The sequence below is a fragment of the Rhyacophila brunnea genome, unplaced genomic scaffold, assembly GCF_057557595.1.
Source record: "Rhyacophila brunnea isolate RB1 unplaced genomic scaffold, BYU_Rbru_1.0 scaffold_11, whole genome shotgun sequence".
In the NCBI taxonomy this organism is placed as follows: domain Eukaryota; kingdom Metazoa; phylum Arthropoda; class Insecta; order Trichoptera; family Rhyacophilidae; genus Rhyacophila; species Rhyacophila brunnea.
Genome location: NW_028232763.1, coordinates 33,282,166 through 33,303,776, shown reverse-complemented (window position 1 = coordinate 33,303,776; position 21,611 = coordinate 33,282,166). Strand labels below are relative to the sequence as shown.

The window sequence follows — 21,611 nt, the reverse complement described above, 5'->3', positions numbered from 1 at the left end:
GTGATAAAATGGTAAATATTATCAAACTAGGGAAGGTTTGTATTAAAGTATTAGCACTTATTGTAACAATTACAACAAGTTGGTTGTAATTGTTGCAATAAGTGCTATATTTTAATAACACCTCTTGGCAGTGATAAAATTTAGAGCGAGATAGACAGTTTTGACTGTTTAGACGGCTAACTTATTATGACAATGTAATAAATACTATCACTTTATCGGTGGATAGTCGCCTTGTGTATAGAAAATGGAATAGGAAGATTTGGAGCCAAAGAGATAATCTCTTTGCTTGGAGCTCATTTTGTGAAAAATTGTTTATGCGTTAAACCTCAATTGAGCACATCAATAGTTGTCTACAGTTTTTTTTATACTTTAATTAATTGTTTTATACATCGCTTGATTTTTATGTTTGTAAAAATGTGCAATTTTTACACTGTCTAGCAAAGTTTCATGGAAAACCAGCACTTTTAACCAATGTTATTTAAAATATACAACTTGTATTCGTAAATCTTGAACCGAGTGGGATTAGAATACATAACTTTCACTTGGCAGACAAGTGCTTTACTCTTTAAGTTACCGACTCGAGTGTCCATCTTGCAAACAATTTCTAATAACTAGGTACTATTTAACTAAAGATGTTTTAAAATTCCGTGAAGATAGCTAATGTCTTTTTAATTTAATGTAATGTAAGAATAGCATCACGGCACGTTACGCAGCGCACGAAGTGGAAGATTTTACGTACCGGAGCGCTCGATAAGTGTATGTATTTTATAAAAATATACCTGCAAGCTCAGTCGGTCAAAAAGAGTTATAATTATCTTTGTACTTGAGGCAAGCTAAAATACACATAAAAATCGTGGTTTGTGTAACGATACAAATATTATTTTTTTACTATGATTCTTGTATAAATTGAATTGAATTTTGTATAAATTAAAATATATAGGTACTTAATAATTCACGAACCGAAATGCACTTTTCCACGAGACGGAGCGATAATCTCGGGGATGTCACGAACAGGAACTGCGCTCCGGTTGAATTCGAGCGCTGACGTTACGAAGATACGGACTAGCCGTATAGTGAACTTTTATAACAGAATATACTTGTGGAAAATACTGGGTGTATGATGGCATGAATTTATGAGTAACAAGAAGATAACAATTCTGACCATGAGGTCTCTTATCGCTTTTAACCGAAGAAACAATGTTAAGCCTAGCACCCACGCACGTTCTTGCTCGACGGTTTTACTCGATCGAGCATGTTGACTTGGAAGCATGCTCGTCCTTGCGTCCACACAGTCGAGCAACTCGACACAAGACGCTGTGAGGCCACCGTCGCACCGCCACGACTTCGACCACGAATGAGAGCGAGACCACACTAGCCTTGCCGGTGCGTCCTCACTCCATCACTCAATTTACATCGCGCATGAATTACAGACCTATAATCTTTTTCGGATAGCGCAATTTGTTCGATGTCGAACAAAAAACCATCGAGCCAGATTGTACACACGTTGAGACATGTTGGAATCAGCGTAAAACCATCGAGCAAAAACGTGCGTGTGTACTTACTATTAAACTTGCCTCGGCCATGTGCTACGGCTGCCTCGAGAGAATTTAAACCTAAATCTCCGGTTCTTCAACCCAACCCGATACTACGTTTTGGAAGGCTGCTAAATATCATCCACGGAACTACGGAATCATGGAATGACCTGGTATGACCTCGGGGAATATAGATAAATAACTATTTTAATTAACTTGAAATTCGATAAAATACAAATAGTTCAGTAGCAGCATACTGGTGTCAATATATATATATATTATAATAAATGATAATTACCGTAATTAGGTACAATACAAATGCATTATTAACCTAACATAATTCAATTGTATATTGTATAAATGTTACATATTCACATTTAAATATTTTAAGACCAAAACCGTATAAATTGTAAATGGGTACTATAGCTTCGTTGAAAAAAATTCTTATTTTGTACTACAATCTATAATAGGACCATATATTTATAGTACACATTTTGAGTGTTCAATATTTTATTTTAATTTTGGATCGAGAGTTTTGACACAGATTTTTTTAATAGCGTGTTGACGTACATTTTTATTTAGAATAATAGCACACTATACACTTACCCTATGAACTATAGAGTGATCAAAAACAATTTTAATCTAACTGGACATACCTAATAATAATTAGTCTCTCAAACCTCTACCTTTTCCTTACTAGTCTATTAAAGAAGGACCTCTTGGATAGTCGAGTATTTTCCGTCTTCGATACTTTGGCTACCCCGATGGAGTCACCCCGCTTCCACATAGAAGACGATAGGTGATCATTATACAACACGAATTCTTTATTTAATAAGTCCTACTACTCTGATTCCTAGGTCAATATTGGTGTGGTGAGGCTTTCATACAACATTATTTTACACACATAATTTTGAAAAACACTTGAAAAGACTTTTAAGGACAATGTAGTTGGGAGGGATAGTTACATTGATGTGCAGTTAATTATATTCCTCCATTTATATCTTTAATTTTCTTTATGGCCAGAATTAAATATTTTATATAGTGTTCTTGTGTTGTTTTGTTGTTTAGTATCTTGTAAGGTTTTTGGAAGTCAATTCCATGGTTATGATATCTACATGGAGTTCTGAGAGTCCATCGCTCCTTTTATAGAATGTGGTTTACAGTTCAAGAATTATCTCAAAGAAAACTTAAATAATGTTTAATTAAGTATTTCTTTTATTCAACGGATAATTCACAAGATTTAAGAATGTACCATTCTAATTATTGAACATACATAATTTTGAAAAACACTTCTGAGAAAATATATTATGACTAATTTTGAAAAAAGTACACCCGACAGGAATCGAACCTTCATCTCCTGGGTTTACGCCCCAATCCGCGCATTATCCACTATGCTACGAGGTGACATACTAATGACGACAAATTTTGATTATTTGCCTTTTTAATACCTACTCATTAGCGTTCTTCCAAATCAAGATACTATTTGCGATTTTACTATTGGCGAAAAGATTTTTTCTATTGGTTATAATATATTTTCTCAAAAGTGTTTTTCAAAATAATGTATGTTCAATAATTAGAATGGTACATTCTTAAATCTTGTGAATTATCCGTTGAATAAAAGAAATACTTAATTAAACATTATTTTAGTTTTCTTTGAGATAATTCTTGAACCGTAAACCACATTCTATAAAAGGAGCGATGGACTCTCAGAACTCCATGTGGACAGCATAACCATGAAATTGACTTCCAAAAACCTTACGAAATACTAAACAACAAAACGACACAATAACACTATATAAAATATTGAATTCTGGCCATAAAGAAAATTAAAGATATAAATGGAGGAATATAATTAACTGCACATCAATGTAACTATCCTTCCCAACTACATTGTCCTTAAAAGCAACTACATGGTTATTAAAAATGTAAACCACAATATTATTTCTTTGTCAGTGTGATTCTTCTACTAGCGTAGTCTAGGGCTTAGGCTGATTTTTTTTTTGATCAGAGAACCCTTGAATTGATGCCCTTGACGGATTCTCACTCACACACATGTAATTTGTCTTCGCTTGATTGGAATATTGTTAAATTTTCTGACAAGTATATAAAATACAATAAATATGCTACTTTTTAGTCTGATTCCGATCCTGTCACAAATAAATATCCAAAGATTGAAAGATTTTTTTTGTTGTTGTATATTATGACCTCTAATCCTTATTACTTTTTACATCCCTATACTTAATAGCAGACAGACAAGGCCATTGTCTTACCTGAGACCTTCGTGTATGCGTAGCATATCATCATATAATTTAAATCGTCTTGAAATATCGATATTAAAATATTTATTTGTGTTTTTTCAATTGGGACTAGTCAATTCATTTAATGCAGTCAGGGTGGGGCGTGGGAACTTCTTTTTTTGAAAATAAAACAAAAGACTGTACAGGTTTTTAATTTTTTTATTCTTATTTTCGCCTATCACACAACATTTGACTTTACACCGTTTAAAAAATAATATCTTATAAATGTCGCTCTCCATTGTCAATGCACTGAGTATTCAGTCGAATTCGGAAGTTTCGGTTCACTCTTTCATGCATTCCGACCGCTATATTGGCAATTTTAGCTCGGATGTTGTTCTGTAGGTCTTTCAGGGTCTGTGGACGATCGTTATAAACAAAGGATTTACGATAACCCTACAAGAAATAGTAACAGGGGGCTAAATGAGGTCAGCGCGCAAGCTAGTTTACATCCCCTCTCAGGGAGATCAGCCGCCTGGGGAAGGCTTGTTTCAAAAAAATCCATTGAAACCCTGGAGGTGTGGGCTGTGGCCCCATCAATATTATTTTTTTTCAAATCTTCAAGAGGAAGTATTAACCATACCTATATTTCTCTTCTTCAACGGTTTATTCGAAAGTATTTTTCAAATAAAATACGAGGAAATCAGCGTTACCTCGTTGTATCACTTGATTCGCGTTGCATTACTTTCGACCTGTCGCAGAAGTAAGAGAAAGGGAAGCTGTGAACCCCCGCGCTTTAAACTGATGTGTAATTTCCCTGAACGTCACGCAGTAGGCTCTTTGAACATTATGATTTACCCAAATGATGACCCAAACATCATTTTCACAATGTTGAAAGACAAGTATTGAATAATTTGTAACGCATGAAAAAATTCACTAAGGGGTCGTAAATTACAGATCACAGCATACTTTAAGTTGGAAATGGCTGATTTAATACTTTATATAATATAGTAAGTAATAAGTATAATATAATAAGTAATATATATATATATATATATACCTATATTATTTCTTAAATATTATAATACTCACTAGTTATTTATAGAGATTGTTATAAACTGTATTCGCAATTTTGCTTAAACAAAAACGAATCGAACAGCTACATACATTCAATTCCTGATTGCACTGTAGGCACTTATCGGTGGGGGTTTAAGACCACTAAATTTAGTTCGTTGACTACTTATGGCACGCATAACACAAAGAAAGAAAACTTCTCTAATATTATTAAGAAGGTCAACACAAGTCAGATCCATTTTCTTTTTAGGAGGCTTTACATCCTGACTATCAAATATTAACACAATTTGTATTGCTATTAACTTTCACTGTAAAATTGTAAGTATTTTTTCAGTGAGAACATATGCATGTACTACATTGATAATTTCTACACGGTGAATGCTCCACCAGCATATAGGGTAAAAATATGAAGTTTGCAATTTAAGTCATTGTTTATTAGATAATTTTATTATTTGTTGTTCACGTGGGTATTACGGGCAATGAAAAGGCGGATGATCTGGAAAAGGAAGCTGGCCATTCAGGGGTACCATATCAGTGGATACCAGAAAACCTGGACTGGAATGAGGCTATAAAGAAAATGGGCCAAAGTATGTGGATAGATTTTCACCATAGGGCATCATTAGAAAAGGGGAAATGAAGTAAGTCTAATCTACCATCACCACGAGAGATGCCCTGGTTTGTAGAGTCTCCTTTGACGAGAAATGAGCTTAAGTTAATACTGAGGCTAAGAACAGGGCACACAATGGGCAAAAAATTTGATATCCTCATGGGAAGAAGCAAATCGCAACCCTGCGATGAATGTCATGTTTTAGAGGACATTGTACATATAGCACTACAATGCCCTAAATATGAACTTCACAGAGTACAGCTGCGAATTGCGAATATCTATGAGAATGTCAACGAATTGAAGGGTGTCCTGGCGGTGGGTAAGACGGAAGAGCTAGGCAAAATTGTAAAGTTATTTAACAGAATAGGAGTGAGGACCTGATCGATGGATCCCCTTCTAGAAGAGAAGAGGCGATATGACAGCGAGGTGCAGTCAAAGCCTCGGTAAAATCACAAAAAAAAAACAAACAATTATTTGTAGTCGTTGGTTTTATATTGGTACTTATTATATAAACTATATAAGTCTGTGTTAGCACTACTTTAAGAGGTGCCCGGGAGAAATATAGGTGAACATTGTTCGACAAACGCTGCTCAGAGTAATGTGCTGTGTCAATTATTGTGCTATCAGCTAACGTGTGCGGAAACTTGTACGTATGCAGTTCGCGGTATCACGCTTCACTGTAAAATGTTGTATCGGAAATATATGGCCGAATATTAAAGACCGTCCAACCTCTTTTGGGTCGTACAGTACCTACTGACATGAAATTTATGTCTAAATAAAACACGGTTCTTGTCGGCTTACACTTTACAGGAAGCCAGCAGCAAACACATTTTTAAAACAGCCGATATACTGTATTATTTGTTAGGTTAGGTTAGGTTTTCATTCTTGAATTCATGAATTTTGCCAAAATCAGCTATGAAAATTGAATTAATGTTCATATTAAATCTAATAAAATTGGAGACCGTATAGTATACGGTCATCTCTTTCCGATAATAAATCTCACAGCGAACTATGCTATGGTGAAATGTTTTACATACAATTTACATGTAACCATCAGCTAATCGGATTCCTTTTAATGATCTTAGAGTGGAGTTCGCATTCATGCACCCACACTATACTACTTCATCTTAACATAATATCTCTCGAGGATGGCCTCTGTAACGAGTCCGAATAGTCGAGGAAAGAAGGAAGAAGTATACACGGTGAAAACCCAGCAATCTATAAATATATTATTATGCTATAGGTACCGAAAAACTTTTAATGCAAACAGTTGATTCGGGCTATTTTTCGGGTGAAATAGAAAACATGATTTGAAAAAAAATTACGTAGTTCACACTTTTTTAAATGACAACCAATATTACAATAATTACAATATGAAAAGAACTTCTTATATACAACGTTCTTAAATTTTCTGTTGAATTATTATGCTCAATATGCTCAAACTTGTACTTGATATGAAGTAAATAAAAAACAAACAAAAATATAGAATACTGAAATGTCATTTTGACATTTCATTTTGATTTCCATAGTAACGCACGTATATATTAATAATTTAGTTGCTAGGACCACCCCCTTAGCAACCAATAATAGTCTTTTACTTTTTCGGATTTTTCTGAAATAACTTTCTATATAAAACAGAATTAACTGAAAATTAAATCTGCTTAAGGATGGCTAAAAGTATTAAAAGAATGCATTGGCATCGTGTTCTGATATATTCTAAAAGTATCAAATATCTAACTAGACGGGAAGTTAGTTAAAAATCGATTGCAAGATTTGTATTGGACAAACAAGAATACGAGCTAATAAAAACGTTGTAAAAAATGACTGGATTTTTTAAAACAATACACCTATAAGACAACGCCCTAAAATAATGTCTTTTATAGTGAAGGGCATGGTGTGGTCACCATAGGTATTCGTTTCATGATCATAAATCAAATATGACACGTGACGTATGTAATTTTTTTTTAAATAAATTTACTTTAATTGGAGGTGTGAAATATTAACAGCGTTGTTAATATAATATTATTTCCTTCCTACCAGAGTTGATATCACGGCATTGTACAAGTCATCGTTGAAAAAAACGTGTCAAACCACATTTTATAAGATCACTTAGGCAGATATAATAATAGTTATGAAATTGAAGTTTTTTTTTAAAGCATTATAATGGAGATATATTAATAGGTATATAAAATATATTAACGCTTCATAAGTGCTCTCTTGTTAACGAGCACATTTATTTATTTCGACAAATTAATTTCAATGCGTATTTCACTAGGACGACACAATAATAGTATCCTAATATGTTAGGAAAAGTTTATATAAAAGATAAGAGAAATAATGTTATTAGCCAAAAAAACATCAATCATATTATTAATTAACTATTTTTTATTTAACGAATAATGTAACATTCTAATTATTGAACATACATAATTTTTAAAACACATGTGAGAAAATATTATATTATAACTAATAGAAAATATCTTTTTTTGAAAAAAGTAAGACACTCACAAGTAGGGAATCCAATCCCGAGCCAAAATTGTGGTCCCGGGATTTCGGGATTACAATTTGACAATCCCGAGATTGGCATATTTTTCCATTGTTAATATAAAAATATTATATTTACAAATAATATCGATAAAATCGGTCAAAAATAGATCTAGTATAATTTATACTATTCAAGACATTTATTGTTAATATTGTATACGTTCAATCTTTTTTTAATTCAAAGTTTAATGGAGTAATTAATTTGTAATATAAATAATAATGTGAATTTAATATGATATTGCAGTTTCTGATAGTAAAGCAAATCATGGTGTACTTATGGCCTTTCCGTTTTATAAATCTAATTAGTCAGCCAAATATGAAACTGCCGTAAAACGTATGAGATCATGGTGGAATTACTTTGTTAAAAGTGTGAAGCATTATTTTTTTCCAATCTTTCTCATATTAATTAACTAGCTGACCCGGCAAACTTCGTACCGCCTCAGAATCAATAATCTTGTGTTAACTTATTAGGTGAATTAAATTCAGTTTTTTATTAAGTTAAAATGAATACTCAAAATGAATAAGTTCAATAAATGTGCAAAAATCAAATCAAAATGAAAAGTATTTTAATTATATTGAACTGTACACACTGTACACATACGATGACCACGTGGATTAAGCGCCGGTATATAGTGTCGAGGGTCCCATGTTCGAATCCTGGGTCTGGAAAGTTCACATATTGTAATTCAATTTCAATTCAATGATGACTACCGAGCCAACCTTCAGTCGTTAATTGTGCGGTGGCAAGCCAGGCAGATCCAATGAGTTTCAAAATTCAGCTGGATAGTTGGTTGCTTCGTCTTCGTTTGTTACACAGTTGATAGATTTGAAGGAATGCAGTGGACCAACGATTTGATTTTGAATTGTGAAGTTTAAGTGATCCACATCTTTGTACTTTACCGCAAGAATGCTCGTTCACTCAACCACTTGTCATGTTTGTGATTAGCAATGATGTTCGGTAACACTTTGTTGATGAGTTCGTCCTTAGTTGAGACGAAATTGGAAAAATTCAGCGGAAACGAAATCAATCTGCTTGATTCATCGACAGGAACACGGCCGTTACCGATAGTCAGCAATTGCTTGGAGAAATCTTCGGCAGATGGATCGTTTAGCAATGCAACTCGCATGTTTGTCGTCAGCTGAAGTATCTTCACATAGCACCACAGAGTCGATGATTTGAGGCAAGCATTTATTTCATCAGCAGCGGTCGATCTTGGAATGACTGGTAGTGTTTGGCGAAATTCGCCAGATAGTAGAATCATTACGCCTCGAAAACTTCTTGAGTCATTGCGCAGATCTTTCATAGTTCGATTGAGTGCTTTCAATGCGCATTTGTGCGCCATTGTGCATTCATCCCAGGTGATGATTTTACTTGCTAACAAAACTTTGGCCATTGCTGAGTATTTTGCAATGTTGCAAGTCAGTTTTTCAGTCGGAAATTTCAACGTTGAATGAGGCGTTTGGCATCCTTCTAAAAACGTGGCCGCTATCCCAGAAGAAGCAACTGCTACAGTATTTTCGGATCTCGCACGAACAGTAGCCAAAATCAATGACATGAGGAATGTCTTCCCAGTTCCATCGGGCGCGTCGAGGAAAAATAAGCCACCATTTCCACCATCAATTGCCTTCATTAACGTATCGTACACTTCCTTCTGTTGAGGGTTCAACAGTGGTACATTCGTTCAAACTGATTGGTTCAATGCATCTCGATCATATTCACGATCACGTTCCAATTCTCGATTGAAAGCGTCGTTCATTCCACGATGTGGCGTTGGCATTCCTAACTTGACTAAATAACTGCCGCACATGAAGTAACACATGTATTCGATCAAAAACAAAGCCTGGTTATGTATCTCCTCATTCACCTCGAGATCGGGATTCGCTGAACTGACACAAATTCGATGTAAAATGTCTTCTGACATGTCATCCTTTTACTTGTTCCACAGTTCAGGTGTATTCGATGGGAAGCATGTCGAAATAATGATATTAAAAAATGTGCGTATCTGACTTGGAGATGCAGAAACAATTGCTTCAGCGATTGTCATATCCCAATGAGTATCTTTTTCAAGCAAATTGAGCTGTTGACATGAAGCACAAAATGTTGGGCACACTACACCATTGACAGTTAGACATTTCGACTATCATTCTTTCTTTTGTTTGTTTGTTTCTTCTTTATTGTTTCTGTCATGTATCAGAGATGGCGTTGTATATGGATTTAAATTTTTTGTAATTTTCTTTTATTTTATTTTATTTTCGAATGCGCGAAGTTTTCATCGTTCAAATTCATCGATGTCAGTCAAAAGCCTTTCCATACAAAATGTATGAGAAAATTAATTTTCTTCATAATTTATTTTTTCCGTGATTTATTCGATATTTTAATAGTTATTCTGCTATTCGGGGCGGAGACAAATCCAACAAATCAAAGATCATAAAAATCGGTCCAGCCGTTCTTGAGTTATAAATGGTGTAACTAACCCGACTTTGTTTTATTATATAAAGATTTATGTGAAAAAATAAAATAAATCGGCCACTTACGCATGGGTATAAATCAAACTTCATTCAAACTCAGTTTATTTCTAATGTTATTTGTTATTAAAAGTATTTTTTCTATTCTATTTTCGATTTTATTTTATTTTCCATAAACATTGATAAAAAAATCAATCCCGGGATTCATAGGTATCGAAAATAGCTCGGGATCCCGGGATTGGAATCCCTACTCACAAGTGTTTTCAAAATTATGTATGTTCAATAATTAGAATCTTACATTCTTAAATCTTGTGAATTATACGTTGAATAAAAAAATAGTTAATTAAAAATTATTAGAAAGTTCAAGTAAGTTACAAATAAAAAATCTTGGAGTGATACGTGACGTCGGTTAGTAATTATGTAATTAATACCTACTTTGATTTAAAATACAAAAAGCGATTACCAATAGTAGCTCAATTTGAAAAGCACTTAAGTGAGTATTAAAAATCGAATAGTTAAAATTTGTCGTAATTAAGTATGACTCCTTTAGCATAGTGGACGATGTGCGTGGGCGCAATATCTGAGAGATGCATGTTCGATTCCTGCGGGCTGTCTTACTTTTCTCAAAAAAAGATTTTTTCTATTCGCTATAATATTATATTTTCTCACAAGTGTTTTCAAAATTATGTATGTTCAATTAATTATTATACTGGCTATGGTCTGCGACTTCTTTCGCGTGAAATACGCTAATAAAAATATACAGATATATGGAACGAATAATTAGACTTCTTTCAGATCGATTATAGAGACAATGGTTGGATGTAAGCGCAAGTCTCTTTATCCGCACCTCACCTCATCACTCCACCATTGCTATTGAAGCACTTGGCCTAGTGTGTTTGTTTCGAGAAATTTAGCTTGTAACGTATCGAGAAACTTTTAACTTAGATTTAATAATCGGTACCAACCAAAAATTTACTACGCGGCTCTAGGATGTTTCGGCATTCTCAAGCTTTTTGAAAGCTTAGCTATCAACGAAGCTTCTCAACTTTTGGAGCCTGACGTTCGGTTTTATGATGTTGTTAACCGTTTGGACCCCGCGTCCATCACCGTAACTTTCTCAACCTTTGCAGCCTGCTGTCTGCTGCTGACCGCGGCGCCGAATCGTCATTGACCCTGCTCCTTCTGTTTGCCAAAAATCTAACCACTGATGGAGTGCTTTTCACACGCCAAAAAAAAACAACAATATTTTAAAATACTACATCATTTCAACCTACCTCATTGAAGCGAATTTTTGGCGATGGCTTTTATTAAAACCAATTAATATGTATCGTACAAAACTCAACGTGAAACCTGAAATGTGAGTTTCTAGTTTGATTTTATGATATTATTAAAAACAATGTGGTAAAAAAAACACACTCCTCCACTCAAAAAAGGCGTTATGAATCTACATAGTTTTCGTTTGCGCTTATTTGTCCGCGGTGGTCAATTTACCGTAAAACCAGACATTATTTAGGTAGGTACCAGTCCATTTTACAACGTTTTTATTAGGTCGTATTCTTATTTGTCCGGTGGTTGTTTATCCAGTACAAATCTTGCAATCAATTTTTAACTAACTTCCCGACTAGCTAGACATTTGAAACTCTTAAAATATATCAAAACACGATGCCAGTGCATTTTTTAATACTTTTAGCCCTCTTTAAGTAGAATTGAATTAATTTTCAGTTAATTCTGTTTTGAATGAAAAGTCATTTCGGAAGAAATCCGTAATCCAATCCACTATTATTGGTTGCTAGGGGTCTGGGATCCTAGCAACTAAATTATTAATATATACGTGCGTTACTATGGAAATAAATAATATGAAATGTCAAAATGACATTTCAGTATTATTTCTATCAAGTACAAATTTTTTGATCGCTTAAGCTAGTCAAGTCAAGTTTATATGATTTAACAGAAAATTTAAAAACGTTGTATATAAAAAGTTCTTTTTATCTTGTAATTTTAGTATAACGCTGCAATTAAAATGCAATCAATATATATGTTTTATTTACATGCCCATCAATGTAATTATAGACAAGAGAAAAGGCTTAAACGCGTCTGTGTTTCAATATTCATTGGCAACAGTACCCCACATAAGACCTTTCAAAATCGGTGAATATTTTTTGAACTAATGCAACCAAAATTAATCAACCGTATACAGGTACATCGTCAAGAAAGGGTGGTACAAAAATAACGATTTTTTTTATCATTAATTTCCAATTCAGTTTTTATTTGAACGTAGAAGCGAACATTCGCATTATAACAAATTGTAAGTTTACTACTATCGAGCTTAAAAATAAAAGAATGTTTATTATTAAAACATTTTATGGCATTTCCGGAATGTTTTTATTGTGGTAGATTTAGTAAACAGAACAAATTTAATAGGCAGTGACGTCCCCAGACAGAAGGCCGCCCCTAGGCTGCGCCAAAATGACTCCAATATTTAAGAAATGTGTTATATTAATACATGACTAACAAAATATAGACTGTAATTATTCGCAAATCTGCTCGTGTCATTTCTGGTCACCAAGGATGCCGAAAGGCAACGGAATTAAACTAGACATCGCAAACCCAACAAAAAAATTGAAGTCCCATTGAACCTTTTATGTCAAATAATACATTATGTTTCCAATCGGTAAGCTGAATTTTTAATGGAAAGATATTTTCGTTAGTACTACGTTTAGGTAGCTATTTCTCCTCGATTTGCCGCCTCCAAACGGCGCTCAATCTGCCGACCCACACGGGACTTCACTGTTAATAGGTGTTTTGTATGTTGGCGGACTGAAATTGGAACATGGTGGCTCGCTCATACGCCCCTGTTTTGACTTTCCAGTACAAATGACACAAACATTTAACATATTTTTTCGTGTAAATATCTTGACACTATCTCCACATTCTCTATTAAATCCGTGAGCTTGTCTAATACGTAAATAATTATGATTCAATTCCATATTAAGAAGCCATTTGACAATTCATTTTTTTTATCCAATCTTTTCAGAATACCTTGTGTCGCAATTTGCGCATTTGTCATCATCACGTATCCTCATAGGATAACCATTTAAAATTGAAACTATACGGATTTGGCAACGACATTAATAATTGGACTTAAGGGGGGACATGCTCAGCGTACGTCAAAATGGAGCTTTTATGCTATTTTCAAAGCATGATCCTGGACATTCCTTAAACGTTGTAGATAATCTATTTACATAATATTGAAGCCTTATTATCTCTTATATTTATTTTAAACATTTGATGACTGCATAAAGTATTTTTATTACATAAAATAGTATTCTTTTAAACCTCTCGCTCTAATGTTTTAGAATATAATCATATTTCAGTACGTCCATGTGAAGTGGTGTTAAGATTTTTTATATTTATTAATTTTTGAAAGCATTTATAAAACCATTAGTAAAATTTATGTCGACATTATTATAGTGAAATATTTACAATAAAAAATTATATTGATAATCTCTGTGATCCCAAATTTGACAAGAATTAGGCATTTTATTATTCAAAAAATGGGCAAGATTTACACATTTAAAGAAACTGATTATAAGCTATGTCTTTGACCATTCAAATGTGATGAACATCCTACAAATAATGTTTGCTTTATAATAATTATTGACCTAAGAATAAGGTAGTATTTTTTTGAAATACGCCATTTCTATTGGCATTTCCCAGTGGTTAAGCTACAACATACGGCCGTAGCCATAAATTGACAAACGATAAATTAAGTAGGGAATAAGATCATGTTAACGCGCGTGTTTGAACATGTACCTTTTTTAAAAAAATATTTTTTTTCGGTTAAATTTAAAGTTAATTTCATAGTAGCCCATGAGTATATTTTCAACTTGATTTACATAGCTATTTAGACTCAGTCTAAACGTTTTCTTCAATGTCTGTAGTTTAAATAGTTTCGAAGTTATTTGGTAATTAGGAATACATTTTGGTTCACCGTGTATAATATGTAGATCACGCAAGGATAGCTCTACCATTAAACTTCATTCTTCCCTTTCAAGAATGGGGAAACGGAAAAGGTAGCCAATGAAATGTAGGTTTCATTTTCATTGTGACCATGCTTTATTATGGCGTACATTTCATTTTGTTTTTAATTTAATATTTAAAACGTTAATGCAGATGTAGTGAGAGAAAGACTATATCGTCGGTGTTTTGTAAAAAGGGCGAATCAACCATTTTGGCGAAATCGATTTTTTAATGAAAATACAATATGTACCCTACTAGCTTTGTTGTGTAAAAACGGCGAATTTTTATCTCCACAGGAAAGTACTTAAAAATGATAATCGACTAAAATTAAATTAATTAAAATTACAAAATAAAAAGCAAATGTGACATATTAGGCCTTTTAAAATATTATATAATAATACATATTATAATGACAGTATTCTTTTTAAGCTTTATTATATACTTGTTAGATATTTATAATCATCAACAGGTAAAAAACAAATAAATGTCAAAAGTTAAAAATCCTCCTCCTGTAAAGTAGCATTTTGGTTGATTCGCCCTTTTTACAAAACACCGACGATATGGCCTAACTCAGGTCACTGAAGTGTGGCATACCTATTTCCATAAGTATTGAGGACCTTGTTGGAAGTGCAACTTCACAATTGAAAACTTGTTCTGAGATATTCAGTGTGAAACATTCCGAAATATTTTCTTGCTATTATATGATACGGGTGCATGTTTGTGCTTTTGATATAATATTTTTCCATTATTCAGCTACTTTAGTAATGAAAAAAAAAACTTTTTTATGCTCACTCCCACGATGGCTTATAATGTCGTGGGTCCCAAGTTCGAAACCTGGGTCTGGCAAATACACACATTGTTATTTTTCAATTTGTGTTTGAAATCAGAATATGAACCTAATAGGTTCAGCAAGTGGCTATAAAATCCATTTCTCGTAAAAAAATCTGTCAATACAAACCTTAACTTTATCGAGATATATTATGATCTTATTAGGATCGGACATGGTCAAAAAAAAAACATATAATATATACATAATTTTTGAAACATTTCTGAGAAAATATAATCAATATATAACCAATAGAAAAAATCTTTTTTGAAAAAATTAAAACACCCAGCAGGAATCGAACCTGCATCTCTCGGGTTTCGCGCCCATATATATAGAAAACTATGCTATAGGCGCCATACTTAACCGCGACAAAAATTTAACTAATGACTCTTAATACTCTCTGAAGCGCTTTCCAAATTGAGTTACTATTGGCGATCGGCTTTTGTATTTTAAGTCAAAATAGGTATTACTTTAATTACTAACCGACGTCACGGATCACTCCAAGATTTTTTGTTGTGAATTACTTGAACTTGCTAATAATTTTTAATTAACAATTTTTTTTATTCAACGAATAATTCTTATTACTGAACATAACTTTGAAAACACTTCTGAATAAATATATTATAAACAATAGAAAAAATCTTTTTTGAAAAAACTGGTTCTTAGAAGTGTTTTCAGAATTATGTAAGTATGTTCAATAATTAGAATGTTACATTCTTAAATCTTGTGAATTATTCGATGAATAAAAAATATGTATATATTATATTTATAACGTTGCACCATGTATTACGAAACCAATAAGTATTTTTTCTAGGACTTACATACATACAACTTACTTCACGGTGAAATGACCTCAATGCCATACTGCCATCTGTTTCTGGTAAACGTAAAATTTTCTTGATAATAATTCAAACATATTAAAAACATTGAATAGGTATAATTTCTTGTAATACTAAAAGCTCATTTGACCTGCATGTAGTTATAGTCAAAGTTCTTGTATTGTCACCCTAGTATAAAGGAAATGCTGCGGGAAATGGCGTGATGGAAAACTGCACTCGCGCAGGACAAAGAAAGGAAGAATTATATGCAAACTAAACTGATATTTACGGTAGTTTGTGTGTCATAAAATTTATAGGTCATTTAGTAAAAGATCTGTTTATAATATATACCTTTACTACAACAAATTGATGATGTGTAAACTCGTGTCCATCATTAATACCTAATTATGAATTACGAATTAGAGAATAGATTAATAAATAGAATTCAGATAGGCTAAACCGCAATATATTACATTTTGAATGTGTGAGTGTCCTACAAAAATTAAACACACATTATAGACGTGCAATAGTGTATGTTGCAACATTCAATTGGACCAATATTGAATTTGCGTCAGTACATAAACCGAGAGTATTTGTCATAACGAAGGACAAGCTTAGAATGACGTATTATTGACACGTGTTTAAGTTTATCCATATTATATTTGTGTATGAGTTAGAGTATGGACCTAATAGGTTGAGCAAGTGGCTGACATCCATTTCTTGTAAAAACAAAATTCTGTCCTCCACTCTGTGGAAGCCCATATGATCTTATCAGGATCGGACATGGTCGGAAGAATATTCTTCCACACTCGAGATAGGTCACCTGTGACTACACGCCCGTTAGGTATTTCAGTTCCCATTAATTCTGTGTTCCATGAGTACGTATAATCGATAGAATGTAGTTCACGGTGAATGTCGCATTCCCGGAGATACATTATTATGATAAATTCGGAATGTACATAAATCCTACAACCGTATACTATTATGTTTAGTTGAAACTAATACAATCAGCCGGTGGCGGGTCTGTGGAGGCCTGAGACACTGAATGATTAAAATAATATAAATATTATTTTGTTAATTCTCCGCTTAGGAATAAAATGGTAATTTACCTTTTATCACAATGTTAACACAGCGTGGTAAGGGTTGCTTTTCCTTTTAATTATATATCATGGCGTAACTAACGTTAGCAGGAAGATAATAGCCGAAACTCATTGTTATGTTTTATTCTATTTTAGGACAACTACAATGCATTACACATTTCGGCAATGTACTCCAGAGAGGACGTGGTCAAGCTGCTACTCACCAAGAAAGGAGTGGACCCTTTTTGCACGGGAGGGGTAAGAATACTATGAACTTTACTAAATAATGTAGTGTACTAAAATAGTTAAACCAATAGTAATGGTTTATAATGTATGTATACCATATAAGCGCAAGACAATGCTATTTAAAAATGGTAAAGATATCGGGAATCCTTGAAAGAGTCAAGTGGCTTTATTTTTCCGTATTTAACGCTCACATGCTCAGCGTAGGTCAAAATGGAGCTTTTATGGATTTTTCAAAGCATAACCCTGGACATTCCTTAAACGTTGTAGATAATCTATTTATATAATTTTGAGTCATATTTCAGTACGTCCATGTGAAGTGGTGTTAAGAATTTTTAGATGTATTAATTTTTTAACGCATTTACAAAACCATTAGTAAAATTAATCTTAACATTATATAGTTACATATTTACGATAAAAAATATATTTTATAATCTTTTTGATCCCAGATTTGACAAGAATTAGGAATTTTATTATTCAAAAATGGGCACGATTAACACATTTGAAGATACTTCTAAAGATACTGATTATGAGCTATGTCTTTGACCATTCAAATGTGATAAACATTCTACGAATAATGTTTGCTTTATAGTAATTATTGACCTAAGAATAAGGTAGTATTTTTTTGAAATACGCCATAATGGCATAAAACATTAGAGCGAGAGGTTTAAAAGAATACTATTTTATGTAATTAAAATACTTTATGCAGTCATCAAATGTTTAAAATTAACCGGTTAAGTGCCCAAAGCGTCTTTAGACGCCCTAATTACACCAATTCTTATGTTAATTACTATCAATTAACTAATTGCGGCATAGAAAGGATTAATATAAAGGTTAATAAGGCTTCAAAATTATACAAATAGATTATCTACAACGTTTAAGGAATGTCCAGGGTTATGCTCTGAAAATACCATAAAATCTCCATTTTGACCTACGCTGAGCATGTGGGCCCTTAAAGCTGGCATGTCACGGTGGACGAATATATTATGAATTCACGTATTGTTATGATTTTGGTGGGGATCAGGTGGAGAGAGACGTCGTGGTTGCTTGGTTGTTGAGAGGAGAGTATATTGATCGTTAAAAGAATACGCTGAATACAATAATAAGGATGATAACGTGAGATTATAATCGCGGGTAATGATGTACTGGTGAGATCGATGTGATCAAGAGATTGATTATCTTATTGAACTGAGCGACTCGATTCGTGTTATACACATTTATATTTTTTATAAAAATCAATGTTTTTTAAAATAAATATAAAAAATATTAAAACTATGAATTAGTCAAAAATCTCTTAGGCGATGCTTAAAAAACTTAATAAACTAAATTTTAATAATAAATATGACCATAAAATATTTAATAACAAGATGGGGTCCGATTCAACAAATTCACATTGTATTACATTTTTTACAATTATTGTAAGTTTATCTTTGACTTAAAATAAAAAAATATTTTTCTTTTTAATGTTTTCAGATGCATATATATATACATATTAATTAACACAGTTGAAATTGTAAATTATTAAAAAATGTTTCAAATTGCAAGCATCGTATTTTTCCGCTAGGTTTTCTGTTGGCATTCGAAACAATTCAAACATGCTTAAGAGCATACTTCAGTGAAACGGCAAATAATTTTCAACAGTAGGTGCGACAAAATTTCTCACTCCTCGCCAATCGGAAACCGATAGTCGAGGTGTGCGCATGTCGATTTGTTTGTCATGGCGTCGGATGAAAATATTCTTAAATCTTGTAAAGATGAATAAAAAACTTTACGTATGTACTTTAAAAAAAAAACATGTCAATGAATATACTAATATTAATAGTAATATAACGATAAACATAACATTAAATGGACGCATGTTGGATTTTTATGACAAATTGTATTTCGTTTGGCACACGTCATTTGCACAGTCCGCGCATCGCCTAGCCACGATTTTTTTAGACCATGCTTCAACTTAAGTGTAGCCTTAAATAATTCTACTCCATAAGGTGAATTCTGCGTCTACAGGTGGCACCTAGCGAAAAAATATGAAACTTGCAATTTTAGACAAATCATGTGTAGGTAATAAACTTATTTGAATTAACCATTATTTAACTAAAGACAATAAAAAGAAAAATATTTAAAGTAAACATTTTAAAGATAAACTTGAACTTAAACAAGAATCGCTTAAATATGAGTACTTAATTAAAAAATTAATGCCTTTTTGTTTTGTTATGTTTTGGCAACCCTATGAAACTATAGACCGAAAACGAAACGCTGAAAGTAATGATTGGGTCGTAAAAGATCTTCCGTCATGGCGGAGAGTGAGTGAGTAGTGCCAGGAGGTGTCAGCCTCTACTTGGCTTTACTTTTACAACTCTACCTACTTCTAGAATTTATTCTACATCCACATCAGCCATCTACTTGCTAAACTACTGCAATCATTCAGTCCTAGCCAGTGGCGTGCCTATAAATGGTATATAAATAAATATAATAATGATCCTCTTCATCAACCAGGGTCCGTCTACTGTTGGATACACGTTTCCACTAACAACTTTCTCCTCTTCTCCGTCTCTAATTCTATGCTACCACATACTTAAACTTAATATCCTCCTCGATCCAGCAAGCCTTATTAATGTTCCTTGTATACATATCAGTGGCATAGGGTGTACTGTGTAGATAGGCTTTTAAATGAATTTAGGCGTTTAATTGAATTTTAAAAACTTACCAGCACCATCTGCAATTTTCATTCTTCGTTCAATGAAAACAAAATAAGTATCAATGACAAAGTTTAGTATGCACTATGTATGTCGAATCTTAACAGCCTACTTCCACTCCTCGACGCTGTATACTACAATATGACTACATGTCTTCTTCTTATCATGCCATCCCCTAATAGAAACCAGCCACCATGAGGGCGATCTTTGTTTTATTATCTGCTAGCCTGAATAGTTTGGTGGAGCAAATCATGGAGGTTCTTTAGCCACGGAATGTGGCGTCATCGTGTGCTACGCTTACCATTGATCTGTCTATAGATGACAAGTTTGGGAATTCTGTACTTTTGTCCTCTCATAATGTGTCGGAGGTACTGTAGTTGTCTGGTTTTAATACTACGCAGGCCTTTTAGGTCCTTTCCAATTCGATTGAAAATGTCAACAATTTTCACCCGGTCAGTCTAACGAATTTTGAGGATGCCACATATCGAAAGCCTCAACTATCTATTACATCTCCTGAATAGCGTCCATACCATAGAAAAGGATTGAAAAAGCATGACTAAATTGTTTATTGTACCTCTACACCTCTCACTGTGTACTCCACTGCCTATCCCAAGATATCGTGACGTATCAAATTATCCATCAACACAAGCTACACATATTAAGTTAGGGCTACACGATAAGCTAGTAAGCTGTTTATCTTCATCATCCCAAAAGGACATCAAACCCATCCAAGCCATCATCATCGACACCAAGAAGACCAAATATGGTCCGTCACTACACCCCTTAAATTTCTTCACATACAGGGCCGATCTCAGCAATTTCGGAGCCCGATTGGAGTAGTTGCGCGAGGCCCCCGTTCATGGGGCGCTAATATTATATTCCCATCCGATTAATGGTCATTGCTTCACAGTTTACTTGAAAAACTAAATTATAACTAAACTATTTACAGATAATTTTGATAATACATAAATAATAAAATATGTCAAATCTTTATATTTTCTTACCGTTTTATCAGCAAAATCATTAATATTATTTTCAAATTTTAAATTATTATCTATTTAGAATTGTAATATAGTAAAATAGATTATTTTATCCATGATACAAATATAGTTTCATACTACATATCTTGTGTGTCTTGGGTGTCACAGAGCTCATTTTGACATTGTTTTCCCTAATATTTATATTGGAAACACACCGACGATATTTTTCAATAATACGGTAGAATTTTTCTAAGGATTCTATGATTCTAAAATTCTTCTGCACATGCCTCCTGCGATTGAAACATCTTAAAGTACATTATTGATTTCATTTAAAATCAACTTATTTATTGCCGCTTCAACATTTTTGTTGCGCCCAAAATCACATAGGGCCTGAGACCGGGCCTGTTCACAAAAACATAACAGATCAATAGAATAGAAATGCGAAAGTCAGTCTCCATAGAGCTCACTTTGACGGCACTTTTGGTTTATCAA

The 21,611-nt window shown here is 33.3% G+C and overlaps 1 protein-coding gene across 1 annotated transcript in view; it reads left to right on the top strand.

Moving 5' to 3' along the window:
- Positions 1-21,611, top strand: part of nompC (no mechanoreceptor potential C) — a 184,032-nt gene that overhangs the window by 97,117 nt on the left and 65,304 nt on the right. Inside the window, exon 3 of the mRNA XM_085960294.1 lies at positions 17,357-17,458. Coding sequence (XP_085816420.1) covers positions 17,357-17,458 — 102 coding nt within the window. The remainder of the gene's footprint in view (positions 1-17,356; positions 17,459-21,611) is intronic.